This window comes from Lactuca virosa, chromosome 5 (genome assembly GCF_052849685.1).
Source record: "Lactuca virosa cultivar CGN04683 chromosome 5, Lactuca_virosa_CGN04683_v6, whole genome shotgun sequence".
Classification (NCBI taxonomy): Eukaryota; Viridiplantae; Streptophyta; class Magnoliopsida; order Asterales; family Asteraceae; genus Lactuca; species Lactuca virosa.
The window spans coordinates 188,308,243-188,319,637 of NC_136430.1; the positions used below are offsets into that span (position 1 = coordinate 188,308,243).

At 35.8% G+C, this 11,395-nt stretch overlaps 1 protein-coding gene across 3 annotated transcripts; it reads right to left on the bottom strand.

The window, feature by feature from the left end:
* Positions 1-3,642: 3,642 nt before the first annotated feature.
* On the bottom strand, positions 3,643-8,432 carry LOC145110792 (putative methyltransferase PMT21). Of its 3 annotated transcripts, none has more exons than XM_079047105.1 (8): positions 8,172-8,432; positions 6,727-7,033; positions 6,000-6,148; positions 5,712-5,907; positions 5,397-5,607; positions 4,633-5,308; positions 4,384-4,461; positions 3,643-4,140 (listed from the first exon to the last, which is right to left on the bottom strand). In XM_079047105.1, the coding sequence occupies exons 2-8, from the start codon at positions 6,994-6,996 to the stop codon at positions 3,924-3,926; spliced, it is 1,797 nt and encodes a 598-aa protein (XP_078903231.1). In that variant the 5' UTR covers positions 6,997-7,033; positions 8,172-8,432; the 3' UTR covers positions 3,643-3,923. The 3 variants fall into 3 exon arrangements, with proteins under 3 accessions (XP_078903231.1, XP_078903233.1, XP_078903232.1); XM_079047107.1 differs by lacking the exon at positions 8,172-8,432 and adding an exon at positions 7,270-7,398; XM_079047106.1 differs by lacking the exon at positions 8,172-8,432 and adding an exon at positions 7,206-7,321.
* Positions 8,433-11,395: the final 2,963 nt, after the last annotated feature.

Consider the following 11,395-nt stretch of genomic DNA (forward strand, 5'->3'; position numbering starts at 1 on the left):
GAGGTTGAGTACCAGTGTGAGTAACTTTCCGAGTAATCCAACATAAAAGAAAATAGTCTTCCGCAAATTTCATAACGTTAATTCCTCTAAATGAGTCGTTACAATCATACTTGATAATGACAATTTCGCCTGTCTTGGCGTTTGTGAACGCCGACTGAAAATAAAATAAGGTTATAGTCACCCTAGACCGATGTAGTCTAACTGTAGCGAACAGCTCAGTTGTGGGGTGTCATCCCCGTATAGATCTATACACAAAACCCCGCTCTCCCTCAAAGAGACTCTGATTATAACTACAGGCTACGATCGTACACTTAATAGGTGTCAACCGACAAAACTCACTAGATCCTTAATCGAATTTACGCGAAGATAAACGTATAAAACTTATCCCAGGCCCAACGAACCATGTAAGTGAGCCACTAGGGCATCGCTAAACATGTGAGTCATTTCAAACCTAATATGAATGAGATTATATAACATGGGCCCGAAATATATGTAAAATGACAGCTAAGGCCCATTTCACATGTAAGGTATTTATAGGCCCAAATAGCACGCAAATAGTATACAAGGTCCGTCGCTCATGTTAATGGGTCAGTGAGGCCCAATAAACAAATACATAGTATTCAAGACCTATCAACCATATAAATGGGCCACTAAGGCCCAATAACCTAAAAATGATCAAAATTAATCCGTTTGTTAGTTTATTGTTGGTTTTGGTTCAAGTATTCACTAAAATAGCATAAAAGGCCCACTTTTTGTAAAAATGACGTTCTTGGCCCAATAAGCCAAAAATTTACAATTTAGAGCCCAATTTTAGTAAAAATAACACTTTAGTCCCCATTTTGTTCAAAACTTGTATTTATGCCTATTTTTTGGTAAAAATAACATTTTAAACACATTTTTGTCCAAAATATCATTTTTGGCTTGATTTTTGTGAAAATACACATTTTTCTGGTTTTTGGCTTTTCCGACCTAGTTATTGGAAATTTTGTAGAAAAATCATCGTAAGTCGAAATTTGGATCCGTAAATTTTGGAAGTTTGGAAATTTTGTTTACTTTGTTCACAATTTTTCTCATAATTTTTAGTGGCCTATAACAAGTGTGAAGTTTCTCACCTTTACAGGCTGGTCTGAAATTAATTCAAATATGATAGGCAGTTTTGTAAAATTTGCCAAAAATTGTAGAAAAATCGTATGAAAACGTGAGAGTACTCATTTTAAAGGTACAAACCTGAACTTTTCGAATGTAAAACATTTTTGAAAAATATTATCATTAAGTTGATCAAAACAGTCCGAGATTGGACCAAAACTTTTCTGTCAAGGGCTGATTTATGAGTCTAGTTTATAGATCTTTGAACACAACACTCCTTTTTGATATTTTAAGTGTATAAATCCCAGATCTACTAGTTTACATGTATTATATGTGATAACACCTACTTTTCTCAAGGTTTTCATGTAGATCCAAGTGATAAACTTAATATTCTTAACATATTTTTAGATTTATGAAGTAAATAGCACATAATCAACAAATAAGTCATGAAAAACACACATATTCATGCATATACACATATATCTACACAAAACAACTTGTATTCTCCCCCAAAACCAAGTAAAAATCGAAAATAGGGGGTATGAACTTACCTTTGCTTTGATGTTTCGGTTTTGAAGAAGAAATGAAGAGATTTTGGTCCTAGCAACACCTTGAAGTGGGTCTTTTCGAAATCAAGAGTGTTGAACCTTGATGAAATGTTCTTGATGACACACCTACAACTCGCGAAATTTGGAGGGGAATTTTTTGGAGAACTTCTTTGAGTTTTGAGAGGAAAGATGAGAGAAAATGTTGGGTTTTTAAAAGTGATGAGTGAGGGTAGAAAGGCCTTATAGCCGAGAGTTTGAAGAGGGGAGAGAGGGAGAGTAATTCTTGTCTAGATACATGTAACTTGTATTGTTATGTTGTGGTTATTGTGCATGGATGACCACCATGCAATATTGAGGTGACACATCTAAAAGTCAACCCTCATTTCATTTTTTTTGTTAAATGGTGTTGGGTCGAGATTTTGGGCCAAGACGGTAGGAATGGAATAGTTTGAAACCATTAAACTTTAGTTAGGATTTTTGGAGCCTAATCATAAAATTTTCGGCCCATTAGGCCTTTAAGGTAGTTCACGGCCCAAAAGTATAAAAGAATGGGTTCTATGGTCCATTAAGGTTAATTGGAGTTGTTATGGCCCAATAAGGCCCATTAGGGTTAGAATGAATCATTCTAGGCCGAAATGGTCCAAAATGTTATAGATTAGTGAATTGGGTCCATTTAGAATCCAAATAGGGTTTCCAAGCCCAAAATAGTTGAATTGAATACTTATTGGTCCATTAGGCCCAGTAAGGAAATCCTAGTCCAATATGGATTCAAGCCGGGATTCTTAGGGTTTTCAGACTCTTTGATGAACATGAAAGGTGAATTTAAATGAGCATTGAGTGATATTTACTTAGAGTATATGTTTTACAATAGTTGAATTATTACACGAGAATATAATTTCCTAGCTAAAAATGCTAGTTGTGACACTTAACATGCGTTGATTATTGATCAACAATGTTGGTAACAACATTAACGCATGTTGAGACATACTCCCTGTGTTATCCGAATCATATTTAGGTCATTTTTGGTCACTTAACTTTTGACTTTGTGCTCATTTGGTCACTTAATTCATTTTAAGTTTTAAAATGTCATCGAACTTTTGGCTTTGTACTCATTTAGTCACTTAACTTTTAGTTTGGTCACTTAACTTTTGGATTTGTGCTCTTTTAGTCACTTAACTTTTAAAATTGTGCTCATTTAGTCACTAATCTTTTAAAATATTTTAAAAGTTTAGTGACTAAATGAGCACAATTTTAAATGTTAGGTGATTAAATGAGCACAAATCCAAAAGTTAAGTGATTAAATGAGCTCAAAACCAAAAGTTTGATGACCTTTTAAAACTTTAAAAGAGTTAAGTGACCAAATGAGCACAAAACCAAAACTTAAGTGGGGCCTCCGTCCCGATTGGGGGAATTGTTTTAAAAAAATCGAGGGCGGGGACGAGGGCAGGGGAATGGTTAACGCCCTTTTTTAATTTCGGGGGCGGGAGTGGGGGTAGACAATCCCGTCCCGAAACCCCCATGGGGACCCCGTTAATAAATTACACATATATTTACATATATTAATTTCGGATGCACTCTTGGTTCCGTTTGTCTTCGTTGACATCCCTACTTCCATATGGCCACAAGTTGGTCTCATGGCCTATATACTATTCTCTCCGTTTCAAAATTATAAGAGAAAAAACATACAGATTAAGAAAACATTAATTACCATTAATTTTATTAAATAAAATAACAGTTTTACCCATTTGTTGCATTTAATTCCATGGCAGGTGAACTAATAATAATAAATTTTAGTAAAAAAGATATTATTTGGCATTACTTGTATGTGATAAAATTAAGGATTTTACCAATGCTAGTGTCAGTTTTCCCTTTGAAAAATACTAATTGTACGTTATTTTAAATAAAAATACTAATTGTACGTTATTTTAAATAAAATATGGGCAGATAATGGTAATAAAAAATGCTCCACAAGAACCAAACAACCATCTCATGCTACAAGAGTTGTAAATTGTGCAATTATGACTTGTACTTCATTCTATAAAAGTTGTACATCACTTGATACAAATACGAGCTTACAATTGCTCCACCATCTTTAACAAATACAACGAAAAGAAAGTTTTCCCGGTACAAAAATAATAAAATCAAATAAATTAAAAATATTACTACAACAAAACTATTATGCAACTAAATTTGTTTCTCTTGATTTTCATCAAAAGATTATACGTGTCCAATAAAAATAAAAAACTTACATTTGTTATAAGTATGCCCCGTGCTTTGACGCAAAAATAACTAAGAACTTTGCTTTGAGTACCAAAGTTTTTTTTGGCAAATCAAAACTTTTTCGGTCTCTATATCGTACTCGGTGGATTCTTTATGACAACCCCATTTCATTCCTTTTGCTATTGTGGCAATGGCGTCTACAAAGTAGCTTGATTCCCTAATGATTGCATACCCATTTGGTCTCAAGATCCGGTCCATTTCCAATAACACATGTTTCATCTCACACCTACGCGAAAAAAAAAAGTAAAACTCAAATGTTAGAACCCAACAACCCCTGAGCTGATCCACACAGTCAGCGTTAATAGCATCATGTAAAATGGAAATTAGGTATAAGAGCCCAATATTGACAAAAAGCCAAATCCACATTGGAATTGTAACTTTCACAATGTAGTCGCTAAGACTTGAACCCTTAAACCCTTATCTGATTTTGGAATCTAGATAAAGATAAGTCGAACTACAAAAGTTTTACCTATGGCTTTCGGTTGTAAAGAGGCCGTCGACATGAAGGAGATCGTACGTTCGAGGATATGTTGAGAACGCCTCACACCTAACAAAACAACAAATTGTTAGATATGTGAAGCCCTAGATTTTCTTTTCGAAAAAAGGGCTTGAGGAGAGAGAAAGACAGATGAAACTGTGTCCAGCAGATATGAAACACCAACACAAACAAACACATTCATATAAAAACCACACAAGATTTATCAGTGTTTCCACTTACCAATCTTGGAAAGTTCCAACGAGACCACGATCAAACACCACGGGAAGTGTATTCGGAGCATATGAAGACACAACATTCATAACCCAAAGTGGATCCTCGATCAAAGCCGCAGCAAAACCACCATAAACCGTATTCATATCCATAACATTTCGGATCTTATTTGTTCCAAGGGCCGGAAGCAACTTCTTGTAATGCTTCACCCTACTCTTCCACTTGCTATCATCATGCTTAAAAGCCCCATCACTTCCACCACGAACATCCGAAACACGTTCGGGTGCCACGTGTAATCTTTCGGGCCATTTTGCAATCGATTTCAAGCTCAATTTTGACTTTTTCGGGTCGGGGACAACAACACATGGTCTCAATGGGGTATACCATCCGGAATCGGGCTCGGTTCCATCATCACATTTTGGTGGGTAGTTGTCGGGTGTATCGAGTTTTTTGTAGCAATTATTGTCGGATGATTTTTGCCACACGGCTATATCGTCTTTCTTGTTGTATAATTTGAAGCACATTGAAGTTAGAAGCTCGGTTAATTTGTCATAATCGGATTTTTGATCTTCGACTGTTGTGTTCCATCCTCTCCATCGGTTTTCGTAGTTCACGGGCGGGCCGGATAGGACCCAGAAACCGCCCGGACGGAGGATCCGGTTTACTTCAAGAAGGTAAATTCCACCTGAAAAAGTTTCATTGAGGCGTTTTATCAAACAGTCGGTAGGCATTATGTAAACTTTTAATGAAATCAAGCAAGATTGAGAAAGTACCGAATTCCGCCCATGGGATCAGGCATCTAGAGCAATGAGCCATATCGAATGAATTTGAAGGGAATGGAAGACGTTGAGTCGATATGATTCCAAGAATGGCGGGAATACCACGTTCTAGAGCGAACTGGACTTGGGCCTCGTGGTTGTCTCTAGGAGCAAGAGAGATTGTAAGAATTCCACGATCGAGCAAGTCACCTCCCCAACTAGCAACCTGCAGATCAAAGTTCAACAAAGTTTCAAGATTTGAGTATCAAAACACGTTGAAATCCAAGATTTCTGAAATCTGATCAACATTTCGAAGCTTGGAAAACTCACCCCACAACCGGTATCAATGGCAGTACGAACAGTCCCGTCTTTCATTCCGGGAATTAGGTTTTGCATCAGATCAACATAAGCACTGACGCCATTAGGGAACATAGTACCACCTCCAGGGAAATAGAATTTCTCCCCCTCTTTCCTTAACCAATGCTGGTTAGACTTCTGTTTGTTGATCCAATCATATGGGACGTTCCTAAATTGATGACAAATTGTGAAAATTGATTACTTTTTGATCAAAGTTCAACGGAGAAAGACTATAAAGATTGCTAAAGATTGAATCTTTACCTGTACCAACATTCGTTTTTGCTCTTCGGCCATCTTATGGGCTCCTTGTAGCCATCGGGTGGTGGCACAAGGCACTCTTTCCTGTCGAAAGCTGGTGGACAGTGTCGCTCCATGAATGTAAGCCTGTGACGTCCGTATTTATTCCATCTCTGTTCACCAAAACCATAACACACAATCAAGTTAACTTCAAATCACTAATAAGTACTTGAATTTCCCTTTTGAAATTGATTCAATGATTCAAATAAGTAAACATTAATTAAAGGGTTAAGTTTAAGAAAATATCAATATATTTTTATTTGTTTGTGTATTATAGTTGTAGCATCATACTTTTATTTCATTATTCAATCTATTAATTTTTTTCTTCTAATCATTTATAACATTGTACATTCGATTTTTTTTTCTTATTAGGATTTTATAACAATGATCATTGCTTTGTATTTAGATGATATTGTAATAATTGAATAGATTTTTCAAAGTACTACATAGAACTAGGACAGAATCAAGAATACGATGCTACAAACAAATCTATAAAAATACATTGTTATTTCTTGCATTTAATTTTTTTTTAAATGCATAATGAAAAGACACAAAGATTTATAAGTATCAAAATTCAAAATCACTTGTTTTTTATTAGATCCAACTAATTTACCGATTTTCTTGATCCGATAAACATTGTCTAAATGAATATAAACACAAAAAGTGACATAAAACTAAAGTAACACCATACCTTAGGATCCGTGCAAGGTGTGTAGTCTTGTAAATCAGCACTACATTGAGAAAACGAAACCGATTTCACTTGAATTGGAGTAGAAACAGTCTTTTTGGGAGATTCAACCGATTTCACAACTTCTTCAGTGACAAACGAGTTCTTTTCAGAACAAAAGATCCCACCAAGATAGAATGAAAATCCACACAATACAACAAACATTATCCCCATTGGTACAACCCTTGAACTTTTATCATTTGGCCTAAAGGGCTTATCATCTTTTAGCTTCATTTTTCCCTTCTTCTAAGATATCTTTCACACCTATTACCTGTTCACAAAATCAAGTCAAAGGTGGATCAGATATGGTCAAAGATAAGCGTTTGACTATCGTATGTGAAGTCCTTGGTTTTCTTTATATACAATTCAAGATCCTAACTTTATTATGATACAAGAAAAACCCACAAATGTTAGTAGTGTTTTATGCTTAAAATTAGACATACGTGATCTAAACAAAGATTTTGGATCAAAAATGGTAAAAATAAGCAAGACAGGTTTGTAGATCACCGAGGTTACTAAATATGGAAACTTAGTTTCATGTGGTGAAGGACAGATCTAGCTCATGGGTACATAAATACTCGAAATATAAACAGCATAGTGAAGTCAAGAAATAAGTGCAGATCTGATGGCAAAAAAGTAATTAAAAGAAAAAAAATCAAGATCTGGTGGCAAATGGCGATTACTCATTACTACCGACTTTTTGGTTAACAAATGTCCATGTCAGAATAACTTTATGAACAACAACTCACATGAAATTTGGGCCCAAATTTAGGAAAAAAAAAAGAAGAAAGTCAAGTAGGGACATATGTGTTTGTGCCCATGAGATCGAACAAAGATTAGAGTGTTACATAAGAAATGGACATCTCAGGTTCCTCACCTACCATTGAAGAAAGCTATTATCATGGAGTGGGGGTGGGGGTAGGGGTAGGGGTAGGGGCTATCTTGATTGAAGTTATTTCATCTTTTGGTGTGATTCTTTGATCACCATCGCATTCAATCGATTGCTACTTTATTTTCTTAAAAAAAAAGTGGATCTTGAAGATTAATCAAGTATGAAGTAAAAGTACATAATTCCAAACAAATCCCACTACGACGTAGTCAAATTTCAGCTGGAAATCATGAATTGAAGTCAAAAGTTTTTTGCTTTTTTTTTTCTTTCAAGATCGATATCAGTTAGTAATGAACTTCACATAAATGACAAATTCCTCAAGATTTTATGCAATTAGAGGAGAAAATGAAGTGAACCCATCTTTCGAAATCAGATCTAGAACACAAATCTGTAAACTTTCAATCAAATTAGATTTGGGTTTTTGTCAAATTCGTTATAGTTCCATTTCAAGAAAGATCTGGGCAAGAACCCTAAAACATAGAAAAACAGAGCAAGAACAGAGGAGGAGTAAGTTAAGTACCTCGTGTAATGTGGAGAATTTCCTATCTTTTTGGGACAGATTAGTGAACCATACGCAACCACAGGATTCAGTGGTTTCAGGAACAAAATCCAACAAAAATGGTGACAAATCTCACTGAAGGAGAGAGAAAGTTGGTGTGGGGGGTGTTGTGATTGGTGAGAACTGAGAAGAGAAGTGTATCTCTGGCCTCACACACATAGATTGATCCCTACATGCATCTATATATAAATACGATGAGATGATAACCTTGAAAAGTTACTGGTTTTACACCTTCTGCGTTGGTGTGTTTGTTTTCCTAGATTTGCCAATTTTTATTTATATTTTAAAAGAAAAAGTTAAATGGAAATTCAATGTCTTTGGTACTCTTCTCACTATATGTGTCTTCATTCTGCAATAGCTTATTTATTGAACTTTAAATAAATTGATGCAACAAGTTCCCGTACAAAGATTTTGGTGAAAAAAAATAATAGAATTTAAGGATGTTTTTTTGTTTAGAAAGGGGAAATAATTAATACATTTGTCTAATTTTAGAAGTTGTATAATTGTATTCTTTGGTATAATACTTTTAAAGATGTTATTTAAGAGTCAAATTTCGATTTTATTTTGGTGTGTTTGACACTGGGTTTTTGAGAGCTTTCAAGCTTTAGTTTTTAAGAAACAACTTGAGAAAAAGAAAAAGTTGTGATTTGTAGCATAAGCTTTTAGCTCTTTTATTATAAATAAAAGCTCCAAATGCAACCTCAAGTAGCATTTAACAAAAATATTTATATATTTTTTAACAACTTAAAGATTTCTACTAAAAGTTAGCAAATAGCTAACAAAAAAACTGAAAGGATTACAACCGAATAGATATAAGCATGTTTTCTAACCAATCTTCACACTCGCCGTTCAGTTTTCTATTCCTATTCACATACTACGTTAGATAATAACTGATAATCATAATTACTAAATAGACATTTCTAATTGAAGCTTTCCGAAAAACAATACCATTTGTGTACTTCCAAATCAATCACCACATTGTCATAATGATAGATTCCAAAATCGATTGTCTAGAACACAAAAGATGAGTCGTATCAATCGATTCGACAACCTCGTGCACACTAGCACAAGACATACTAGGTAAATCCCCACTTCCGAATATACTTCCACAAGGTTGAAACCACCTCACAAGAAAGTAAGTAAACCACAAATTGGACAAAGAATCGAAGGCACATTAATACCTCTCAAAGCTAAACTGTCATGTATCAGAGGCCTATTAAACCAGACCCTCCAATAAAATATGTTAACTTTTATAAGTACAAACGAGTTCCATTTAGTAGCCATCAGAACAAATGGAAGCACATTATGATCAATAATCTTTTTAGATTCACTTACTGTGAAATTAACATCACCACCCGCATCCTAAATCCAATATTCACGACTATTCGTAGAATGAAATTCATGAACATCAACCAAAAATTCATTGAACTTGGCTTGGCTTGTTCTGTGATGGCGTGTCTCCATTCATATCTCCACTCGTTACCATCCCATATATTATTAATAAAGCACCATTTGTATGTTTCTAGAAGATAAAGTCGAGTATACTTCACTGTGAATGGGATATTACCAATCCAAGGATTTTTCATGTAACGCCCGACAAATTAATATAAAATATACCCACAAATTTCATTTCTTTTATATATCAAAAGAACAAGGTGTACTTTAACATTAACTTGACAATATACAACTAGTTATCAAAATAGAACAACATTAAGTACAATCCAAGCATGGTATTATAATATTTTTACCAAAATGAAAAGTATAGAACTAATTTAAATCTTTTATCTTTCCACTACAGCCTTAACCCTGTCAAGTTCTCTATGTAACATCCGATTTTCAGATATGCTTCTTTTGAGTTAAAATCTCTTAAATCTATATTTTTAGGGTTTTGGCCTGGCCACGTCGTGGTGATGGAGGAACCACGACATGGCATCTTCAGTTGAGGAACGCACATTTTTGATGGACCACGACGTGGCAATGTGTTGGCCACGATTTCGGGTTTGGTGCCCTATTTAAAGGCACTAACTCCTAGGGTTGCCTCATTTGGCAGCCTCCACCCTCTTAGATCGAATCCCCTCCAAACCCTAAACTCCATATGTGTGTTTTGAGTGCGTGAAGCAACTTTTGTGAAGGATGAAGGAAGAAGGAGTCCATTTTGGTGCTTGTGTGCTTGGTTCCAGCTTAGATCTTGCATCTTCATCACATTTATGGACTTTTGGAGGTATAGAGTCTTCACCATGCTCATTAGATCTCCATATCTAGTGCTAGGTCATTTTATGAGCTTTTGGTCCATACCTTCTTGTTCTTAGAGTTTGAGTGAACTCCAGAACCTTTGTGAGGCTTATTTAGTTTCTGGACCATAGTGGTGGTTAGATGAGGGCTTGTATGACGTAGTTGGGTGTCCATGCTTTTGGTGCAAGCATTAAGAGCTTAGGATTTCAGATCTTGGCTTATTGGGATGTCTTAATGGATAAAGTTGGAAAATTTAGTCATCTAGACCTTGGGTAGGTTCATATATGAGATTTGTGGTTCATGGGGTTAAGGGTTAAGAGCTTAATTCATTAAGCTCTTAGAGCCCAGTTCCCTCAATATGTCAGTCTGGTTGCCACGACGTGGAGACTAATGTCACCGTGACTGTTTTTTCGTATAGTTTCCACGACGTAGCCTATGGGTGGCCACGCCGTGGAGGTCAACTGGGGTTGACTTTGACCATTGACCCTTGACTTTTCGACCAGTTTGACTTTGGTCAAACTTTGAGAGGTGTTGAGCTATATTCTGAGGTTTAGCTTATGATTGGTTTAGGAGGTTCGTGCAGCTAATACTATGGGACTTTGAGTAGTGGATTTCAGCTCTTCATTCAGGTGAGTCTTCTAACTACATTGCCTATGTCGTAGTGGTGTGCATGCTAGACTAACTGAGTCTTATTTACTGATTGTTGTTATATGTTACTGAGCTACTTATAGCTTCATGGCGTATTGTTAGCCCGCTGGACTACTGATAGTCCCCAGGGTTGCTGATAACCCGTAGGGCATACTGTTAGCCCATAGGGCATGCTGTTAGCCCATAGGGCATACTGTTAGCCCACACGATGTGTTGTTATCCCATTGGGACTGCTGGTAGACCCCAGGGTTGCTGATAACCCATACCTGTTTATTTACGATGTGTTGTATGTGATATTTTGGGGA